Genomic DNA, 10,693 nt, shown 5'->3' on the forward strand with positions numbered 1-10,693 from the left:
TATTGATCGTGGCTTACAGCTTAAGAAAACTCAAATATCTGATCTAAAAAAATTTGAATATTCTGGGAATCTTAATCTTAAACTGTATTTTTATATATATATATATATATATATATATATATATATATATATTTTTTTTTTTTTTTATGTGTGAGTGATGATTCATACAGGTATGTTATTGTACAAAAACACAATTAATTTTATTACAATTAATATTATTACATAAACAATTGTGTTAACAGACTAGAAATGAATATTGAGTGTAAATCAACCCCAGGCCGCTCTTGTAGCTGAATTTGCTCCCATTTCAGATTAAAAACCATAGATGGTAAAAACCTGCCAGGCTGACAATAGGATGATGGAAACAACACTGCTGCAACTGTGCAGCTCTTTCACCTTTTATCTGTTGCTTCTCTGTGTGGCCAGTAGGGGCAGTTGCTGTTTGTTAATCTGTTGTTCTGCTTCCATGGTCTTAATCACTGTGGATTACAATCTAACTACAACAAAAAGTTCTCACATCTAGTTTTACAAGTGTATTTGTAATGACAGGGAAGAACATGAAATAAGTTAATAGTGGGTGTGTGAATGATCAATAATCAGTATTATTGGCAGTAATAGAGAGGCTTGGGCCGGCCCTGACCGAGTAATCCTGTTTTCTTTCTCCGCAGTGGAAGGAAAGAAGATCCCTCCACCGGTGTCCCCCAAGCCGGCCCCCCCGCCCACGGCGCCCAAACCCTCCAAGCTGCTCCACTCCCTGACCAGCCCGTCGTCCCCGACCCCGCCCCCTGCACCCATCAAGCAGCACCCTACGGTGGCCCGACAGACCAGCTCGCCCCCCTCCTTCCCGTCCTCCAACACTCCCAGCCCGCCCAACGCCAAGCCCACCAGTCCTTCCCCACCGAGCCCCCACACGCCGCAGACCCCCACCACCCCGCAGACGCCGCAGACGCCCGCCACCCCCACCCCGCCGCCGCCCGTCAAGCCCCCCCGCTCCTCCATCGGGGGCGTGTCGGTGGACAGTGGGATCTCAGGAGGAGGGTTCACGCCCCCGCCCACCACCACTACAGACTTTAGCGTGGACTCCTTGGTGCATCAGAAACTGGAGGAAACGAGCGCATCGCTGGCGGCGGCTCTGCAGGCGGTGGAGGAGAAGATTCTGGGGCAGGAAAAGTAAGTAACTCTGCACAGTCAGCTCAATAAACATACTTTTATGTACCAATATTACAAACAGATATTGGTTGTGCCTTTTTTTGGGCCCATGTGCCATTAAGTACCAATAGGTACTTTTCCATTAGTATCTACTCAGCCTGACTCACCTCGCCTCGGTTTTGCGCTTTTCCACTAGCGGCAGTGTGTAATACCCATCCATATTCGAGGGGGTCCCTAACTCGCGTTTTTTTTTGTTTTTTGTTTTTTAAACAGTGTGGCCCTATACAATAAACCAATACAATCAGCCTACTATAGCCTATGACAAATACACGCACACTTTTAAGCATTTTAGATGCACGTTGTTTTACTAACAGGAGGCAAAATTGTGCATTACGATGCAGAATGTTATTTACAAATTAAATCTGGTAATTAAAATAAATAAAAGACATTAATTAGCACCACACTGGTGCACAGTGCACTTAATGAATAAATGCCATGTATAGGACACTGGCGCACGACCAGTGCATTGCAGAAACGAATAAACAAATAAAATAGGCTAATGTATTTTTTTAGATAAATAAAAAAAATACAAAGAAAATGAATTGTGCATTCAAATAACAGTAATAACAACAAATGCCACTATCGGAGATGTGCAATCAGTGCACTTAAACAGATTCTTAGCCTGCACAATGATGACTGATTATTTAACGTTATGTAACCATCCAGGAAATTATGTTTTAGCACACATTCACAAATTCCAATCAAAACAGGTGATCACGCAAAATAAAGAAAAAAAAACATGATGGCTCTCAACAGGTGGGTTCACGCAGCTTACACATTCACAAATCACACTCATAACAGGCCATAACGCAAAATAATAATAATTTAAAAAAAACATTGGCTCTCAGATGAGTTCAGGCCATATTAAGCAGGCTGGCCTCTTACCTTAAGTTAAAATAGACCAAATGTGCCTTTTCTCGGCGTCTTGTGCTTTCCGTCCTGGTTTCCAGGAAGAAGAGAGGCGATGTCCTGCTTTAATCCAGCTTCTGACAAATGGAAACGGGTCGAATTTGTCCAGAGGAGGTCCGTTGAGGTCCGTTGAGGTCCACAAACAGGAGTGCAGACAGGCTTTCTTCGCGCGAACCTGTTGCGCGCCTGGCTGTCCGTGTTATTAACTGTGGAAAAGCCTCATTCGCACTCAGCTGAAGTGGGGAGAAACGTGCGACTTGCAATGCAAAGTCACCGGCGCACATGGCTAATTTGCATACATAAAGGTGCAGGACTTGTGTTAAACCAATAAAACTTTTGAATTGTGAATACTTGATATGGCGACCTCTTAAACATATTTAATTGACCATTAGTGACAATCAAATTATCATATTATATTATATAGCCTATTTATTTATTTTTTTGACAACATTGAGACACCCCCTAAATTTGGCTTTTGTGTGCTTCAGGGGGGCTCAAGGGTTAATAGGGGGGGTCGGACCCCCCCGAACCCCCCCGTATTTCACACGCTGACTAGCGGTCTACCCGTACCGAGTAGATACCTTTCTGTAACTATTCTGCCGAGGTTCTAAGCTGCTGAGTCGGCTGTATCTGACATCATCACACTACAGGCCACCGATTGGTCGGGGGGTTGGAGTCAGACGTCTGAGTCAGGAGGAGGAAATCAGAGAAAGAGACTCTGACGGATTCTTGTTCATTTTATTCAACCAGCAATGGCAGCAAAAGTCTGTTTCATGATCCAACTCTGAGGTGCAGATGTTCATAAACCTGGTGCTGAGGAGAGAATTAAAAAGGGATCTAGACGGGCGATAAGGAACGACCAGATCTACCAGGAGCTCTGTCTCTGTAGCTGCTCACGGCTCCAGCTGACTTTTCAGCAGCGCCGAGACAAACAGACAAAAAAAAGCATCGCCGCTTGAAGCTTCTCTTACTCTAATTTTTTAACTTGATATGGAACACAAGCCACAGACCCAGCCGCACATCTATCATCTCCTCCAGGTTCTACATCTTTAGTGTTGTTGTCTCCTTCATTTAGATACACAATCAAATACGTCACAGCAGCTTCACTCCAACCTCCTACTTCTGATCCAGGTGCTGAATTGTAGTGGAAAAGAAACCAGGCCGAGTTGAGCCGAGTAGATGCTAGTGGGTTCTAGTGGAAAAGCACCATAACGCGTCACCTCTGGAACAAAAGTTAACCTGTGAGTTGTGGGCATTGACTGAAAGGTGGAGATCACGGATACTAGTGGTGGGAATGATGTTCCTCTGCAGGGTGTCCGGGCTTCCCCTCAGAGCCCCCGTGACCCAGTGAGTCTCCAGTTCCTTGATTAAGCGTGACGTGGTTTGATCAAAATGCCACTGAGAAGTAACACAAAAGTTTTACTATCTGTCCGTGCAGAAGACAGTGGCAGTTAAAGTGCCTCGCTGCCCTGAAGCAAGGCATTTGTATCAGTGCACAAGCAAAGTGCTGTGTGCAACGGTCTGTTTTCAACATTTGAAGTCAAATATGTGGCTGTTATGGCAGCAAGCGTGACGGATGTAACCGAGGCTTTTCAAATGTTAGGAATCCTTTCCCAGGAAGTTTGCAGCGTGTCCTCTCTGATCTCATGTTGTGGTTTGCGTGTGTTTCTTGCCTCCAGCTCGGTGGCGGAGCAGAAAACCACGGTGAGCATCCTGGACGACATCGGCAGCATGTTTGACGACCTGGCCGACCAGCTGGACGCCATGCTGGAGTAACCCCGGCAACCAATCAGCGTGTCCTCGCGACGACACACGCATCAGGAAAGACTCAGACGGCACAACGGGCAGCGCGCCTCTCCATCTCCACGTCTCCAGCTCCTTCTCTCCACCTCCCTCTCTGCCGTGCCCACCGCCCCTCCGCTCTCCACTGCCATCTGTCCGTCAGCTCGTCGCCGCTCTGCTTCTTCCTCTCAGCGGTTGTCGCTCGGTGCTGAAAACGATGAGCGGGCAGCGCCTGAGGCCAGAGGCCCGGACAGACACGTGGCAGAGCGGAGCAATAAAGAAGAAGGGATGGAGGCACTAAAAAAGAGAGATGAGAGAGAAAAGGACCAAATGACTTGTCTGGAGAGAAAATAGAAAAAAAAAACACAAGAAGGTGAAGAAATGCGACGAGGTGGAGGAGACTGCAATCAAACTCCCACATGGACTCTTTACGCCAACAAGTACTAATTCTGATTAAAGCATCAACTATTTAATGATCAGAGTATGGTATGTGTACATTCTAAGCATGGAGAGTTTATATCTACAGAAAAAGTCCTGCATTAGCACAGTAATATATGATATTCCGATAAATATAAATCTCTAGCTCTTTGGTTTGATGTCTTGGTTCTGTGTGGATTGGTGACCTCTGGTGTTGTGACGATGTAAAATGATTTGGTGGAAAAACTTTTTAACTGTGACCAAAATGAGACTATTGAGCTTCTGAGGGGTTTGTGAGCATAAGTGTGTGTGTGTGTGTGTGTGTGTGTGTGTGTGTGTGTGTGTGTGTGTGTGTGTGTGTGTGTGTGTGTGTGTGTGTGTGTGTGTGTGTGTGTGTGCGTGCGTGCGTGCGTGCGTGCGTGCGTGCGTGCGTGCGTGCGTGCGTGCGTGCGTGCGTGCGTGCGTGCGTGCGTGCGTGCGTGCGTGCGTGCGTGCGTGCGTGCGTGCGTGCGTGCGTGCGTGCGTGCGTGCGTGTGTGCGTGCGTGAGTAGAGACAGATGTGACAGATGTGTGCATGAGCGTTTGTAAGGATATCAGGATCAGGTTCAGTTCAGCCCCGGCTTCATCACATCTGCACGCCCGGCACTATACACACACTTTCACAACAGTTTGGTGCGGTAGGAGCAGCTTAGAGGAGGAAACGGCGACGGTGAGGTGAGGCCAGGTCCCTGAACGCCCCAGCGCTCCCCCCGGGGAGAAGGCCTGGTAACGCCGGCGAGCTGCAGCAGCAGTCAGTCAGGCGGGCGGCGGTCCAGATGTCTAAACATGAGCCCAGAACAGAGCGCCATCCCTTCACCACTGAAACCCCCAAAATAAGAGAAAGAGTAGATGAAACGTCTGTTTATGATACAGATCATTGAAAAACAGCATCACATCTCTGTACAGCTCATTACAGTTTACATGGCATTACACTGCTGTTCTCCCAGAGCCCTTTGCTGCTTCAAAACCCCCTCCAAGGTGCTGAGGAACGTGGGATTCCACATCCCAGGTTTTTCAGTGATCGGTTGTAAAAACAGCTACTAAGAACCGACCGCGTCCGACATTTTTTAGTCCCGCATGTTCATTCCTGCGTGTTTGATCACTGTTTCTACGGAAGAGTATTAGGGCCACACAGGAGAAAAATAAAAATAACATTTTAGAGGAGGAAGATTTTTTTTTCAGTATGCACTTCGAGAAAAAAGTCAAAATGTCGAGAAAAAAAGTTGAAATGTCGATATTAATGTTGAAATACAATTTTGAGAAAAAAGTCGAAATGTTGAGAAAAAAGGCGAAATTTCGACTTTATTCACGAAAGTTCAACTTTATTCTTGAAATTCTATTTCAACATTGATCACGACACTTCAACTTTTTTCTCGAAGTGCACATTAAAAAAAAAATCTTCCCCTCTCAAATATTCTTCCCCCTGCATGGCCCTAATACTCTTCCGTACCGTTTCCCCAGCAACGTGGGGGTCTGATCGTGAGCTGGTCAGACTGTAGATGTAGCAGCTTTAGGTCACGGGGATGTGGTGGCGGCAGAGCCGGAGTCAGACTGCTGTGACTCAACAGGACTCAATCATCATCCCGGAGTAAACTTGTGCCATCCGGGAATTTAAATCTGTCGTAAAAAACCTGAGTTACCTGACACAAACGTGCACAACAGACACACTGCGTGCCTGATACATCACCTTATCCCTCCCTTGTGTCACCCGGATGTGCCGTAACTCTAAGACGGGTTCCATCTCTTCCCAGTGGTCCAGGAGTCCAGTCTTTATACGTTCATGGAAACTGAAACCCGTCTCCCCTGGAGACTCATCGATGGCAGCTGGGCAGCTGTACACCAATGAGGGGGGACTTCCTTACACGGGTCTTCCTTGCAAAGACTTCTGGGTGCTCTGCTAAGTGGTCATTTTAGATTTCCTTCCGAACACATCTCTTCCTTGGATTTAAAATGCCTTGGACAGTCCAGAACCCGCTTTTAGTCTTCTCTGAATCTGTTCAGATAGATCCGGGTGATGATTAGGCCGGTACCCCTAAATACCCCCTATAACATGATCCTGCAGTCGTAGCGCTCAGGCTCACGTTGCCTGACAAACGGAACATCTAAAAGTCGTTTCTTTCTCACATCTGGAACTGCTGGAGCAACTTATGACGTACATTCACTGTCTCTATAATCCACATTGTCACATCTCTGTCATACCGTCCGTGCGTTTCAATCGAGCCGTTGCTGAGGGGTTTTTGATGGAGGTCTTGCTTATTCTAGTTACCTAGCAACTAATTGAAGTCTCTCGGGCAGGTGCTCTCACCTGCAACGACACGCTACGCCGCTGGGAAAGCAGGCGTGGCACGACAATCCACATCAGCAGTCTTATCAGCATGGGGGCGTGCACTACGGGCGGGTTTATTCAGACGTAACTGACCACAAACTGGTGTAATCAGCATTTCATCTGCACTCAAACCCATTAAGAAAATAAGGATTTTGTGATCTCAACGCAGCCAAACTCATAAATATATAATAATTCAGAGAATAGCTTTGGTATTTAAATTCTGATGACATCAAACATTTATAAAAAATATATATATATATATGTATATGTCTATGGATATTTGGGGGAAATAAGAAGTGTATTTATGATACGTGTCATCCTGGAGAGTATTTTTCAAAGTGCACAGACCCGAGTGCTTCTCCGTGCTTCAGTACCGCTAATGAATCATTGTAGGATACCATGCTGGGATGTTCTTGGATAAATGCTCTTTTTTATCATTCTATTTATTGTTTTATCTGCCTACATGTGTCCAGATGTGGAAGCGTGTTTATGCAAGCAACTCTTGTCTGTCACATTTATTCTATTTTTCATTGTTCCAGTTGTTTTTCTTTAAACGTGCCTTGCTTTGTGATTCTGGTCTGACTTAAATACAGTAGATGGGTATGCACCAAATCAGGGGATCTTTCCTTTTTGCGATCTGACTCGATGTATTGATGATTCTACTACCTCCCCCTCATGATCTTCTTTTTCTAGCGACGAAGAAAAACTTGTTTTTAATTCCTGTGATGGATCTTAAAACACATTCAAGTCACTGCAAACGCAAAACAGAGCAGAAAATGCAGTTGCAGCACGAAGTGCATTCATCAAGAACGACAGTACATCCTGACATCCTCCAGGTTTGACCCCCCCCCTAAAAAGTTTGGTAAAATAGAAATGATTGAATTGACCTCAGTAAGGATTTTCCGAATGCCCTCACAGTTTCTGTCTCTCTCTGGTGTCAAGTCTTCAGCACAACATGATGAATGTAAACGTTGGTCCCATTTGGGTTGTAATAAATCCCATGATGCCATGGGGCTGGCTGCCCTGTGAGAGAGGAGCTAAAACCCAACACTTCTACGGGTTTTGCAGATCCAACCGTGTCCAGGTCAAAAGGAAACATCAGCCATCAAAACTAAGCAGCAGTTGCGAAAACCAACGTGCAGATTCAGCCGCTGCATGCATCTCCTCCACACAACCTTTAAATGACCTTATTTGACGGTATATATATCTCACCAAACAAACCGAAATGAGTTCCCTGCTTATAACCCATCGCTAGTTATGCTAAGAGCAGCGAGCTGCCATTTTTGCGGCACCCGGGCCCTGGTTGGTGGGGGTTAGGAGCCGAGCTCGGGGGCCCGGAGTGGTTCACCTCCCAAGCTCACTGCAAAAACCCAGATCTTACCAGGAATATTTGTCTTATTTGTAGTTAAAATTTTAGTCAAAAAATCTCATTACACTTAAAACAAGTCATTACCAGAAAAATAACTTATTTGACAATTTTCACCTGTTTCAAGTAAATTTTCACTTGAAATAAGTAGAAAATTCTGCCAGTGGAACAAGATTTATCTTCTTATTACAAGCAAAAAAATCTTGTTCCACTGGCAGATTATTTTTTACTTATTTTAAGTGAAAATCTACTTGAAACAGGTGAAAATATTTGTTTTTTCCAGTGATGAGTCTTGTTTTAAGTGTAATGAGATTTTTTTTTACTAAAAATGAGACATTTTAACTAGAAATAAGACAAATATTCTTCACTAGGTTTATTTTACATCGTTCTAGATGACCACGTTTCAATAAACCTGGAAAAAAAACTGCACAAAAATGCACACAAACGTGTGTTTCCTCTAATTTAGAGGCGCGGGACTCTTCAGTCCCTCCAGGGTGCATAAGCCGTGGTCCGAGCTGAGTGGTCCAGCTGGTGGAGCGCCAGTTGATTGAACTCCAGTTGATGGGACCAGGGTCCAGTCTGGTGTACAGACACCCAGGTGGTTTCAGGGTCACCCGTCCAGAGAAGGTTTACACAGCAGGTAACAACACTGCAAAAACTCAAAATCTTAACAAGAATATTTGTCTTATTTCTAGTTAAAATGTCATTTTTAGTCAAAGAAATCTCATTACACTTAAAACAAGACTCATCACTGGAAAAAACAACAATTTTTCACCTGTTTCAAGTAGATTTTCACTTAAAATAAGTAGAAAAATCTGCCAGTGGAACAAGATTTTTTTTGCTTGTAATGAGAAGATAAATCTAGTCCCACTGGCAGATTTTTCTACTTATTTCAAGTGAAAATTGTCAAATAACAAGTTATTTTTCTGGTAATGACTCTTGTTTTAAGTGTGATGAGATTTTCTTTTGACTAAAAATTAGACATTTTAACTAGAAATAAGACAAATTTTCCTGGTAAGATTTTGTGTTTTTGCAGTGAACATCTTGAAATGTACCCGTCCCCTTTTATCTTTTCTAAATTATACCGACACAAAACCTTTTTCACTGGTATAAAATAGTGAATGCTCGTCATGTGTAATCTGGCGGCGGCGTCCAGCAATGGCTCCCTGCTCCGTCGGTCTCATTTTGGTCATCTCTCAGGTTGTCTCGAGCTGTTATTTACGAGGTCAGCCCTGAGGTCATGCAGCAAAAGTGAAGCTCTGCAGAAAACTATATAGATGGTGAAGTATGTTCAGAGCTAATGGTTCATCTGTTCTTTCAAAAAAGACAACATAAAGCTATTTATTTATTTTTTCCTCTTTGATTCTCCATATTATGCTTACCTGACCGGACACCCGTCTGGTGTCTCTGCTCGGAGGGGACTGTATGCGAGTGCTTGAGAGAGGCCAAGCGTGTCATGTGTTGCTCAGCTATTCACTGTATGAAAATGTGCGTGTGTGTGTCTGTGGGCATGTGTGAGTTTTGTAGTGAGTGGACAGTGGTGTGCTCGCAGCAACAGCATCTTGTGGCCATCTGCTCTCAATAAATGTTCTATACAAACTTACTGGCCTCCCCTTGTGCTCTATGGGATTATTCATGTATACACATGTTCCAAAACAAAACAAACTCCCATACATCTATATACATGTATATACAGGACTGTCTCAGAAAATTAGAATATTTTGATAAAGTTCTTTATTTTCTGTAATGCAATTAAAAAAACAAAAATGTCATACATTCTGGATTCATTACAAATCAACTGAAATATTTTTATTATTTTAATATTGCTGATCATGGTTTACAGTTTAAGAAAACTCAAATATCCTATCTCAAAAAATTAGAATATTCTGGGAATCTTAATCTTAAACTGTAAACCATAATCAGCAATATTAAAATAATAAAAGGCTTGCAATATTTCAGTTGATTTGTAATGAATCCAGAATGTATGACATTTTTGCATTACAGAAAATAAAGGACTTTATCACAATATTCTAATTTTCTGAGACAGTTCTGTAAATATACCGGACATATGAAATAATACACAAAACAATAGAATAAAAAACTTAAAAGATGTTATACTGAAATCAAAAACATGTCTAAATGAGTTTATTTTATCTTTGTTCTGTCATTATAGGGTTTATCCTGTGTACATTCTGTGCACATTATATATATATATATATATATATATATATATATATATATATATATATATATATATATATATATATATGTATATATATATATATATATATATATATATGTATATATATATGTCCATATTTGTGAAATCTGCTGGGTTGTAGTTATCGATGCTGAGCACAGTGTACGTGTTATGAATAGTTAACATTTCTACTTTTTAACAAAGCTTATCAGAAATATAGACTTGAACAAAAAAATTCATATGTGAAGATACAAGCAGTTATTTTGAACCTGAATTAATATCATTTCCAACATCTGTAACCTGTACATGATATATAATATATACAGTAGAGCAAAGGTTTGGACAAACTTCCCCATTTGTTTGAATGAGAAGGTGTGTCCAAACCTTTGGTCTGTACTGTGTATATGTGTGTGTGTGTGTGTATATATATATATATATATATATA

At 42.7% G+C, this 10,693-nt stretch overlaps 1 protein-coding gene across 7 annotated transcripts in view; it reads left to right on the forward strand.

The window, feature by feature from the left end:
* The window catches only part of caskin1 (CASK interacting protein 1), a 135,172-nt gene extending 130,683 nt beyond the window's left edge, over positions 1 to 4,489 (forward strand). For all 7 annotated transcript variants that reach the window (XM_061712069.1, XM_061712070.1, XM_061712073.1 and 4 more), the window contains 2 exons: positions 669 to 1,170; positions 3,798 to 4,489. In XM_061712069.1, the coding sequence (XP_061568053.1) occupies positions 669 to 1,170; positions 3,798 to 3,894 (599 nt within the window). In that variant the 3' untranslated portion in view covers positions 3,895 to 4,489. The remainder of the gene's footprint in view (positions 1 to 668; positions 1,171 to 3,797) is intronic.
* The last annotated feature ends 6,204 nt before the right edge of the window (positions 4,490 to 10,693 follow it).

The sequence above is a fragment of the Cololabis saira genome, chromosome 21, assembly GCF_033807715.1.
Source record: "Cololabis saira isolate AMF1-May2022 chromosome 21, fColSai1.1, whole genome shotgun sequence".
NCBI classification, from domain to species: Eukaryota; Metazoa; Chordata; class Actinopteri; order Beloniformes; family Belonidae; genus Cololabis; species Cololabis saira.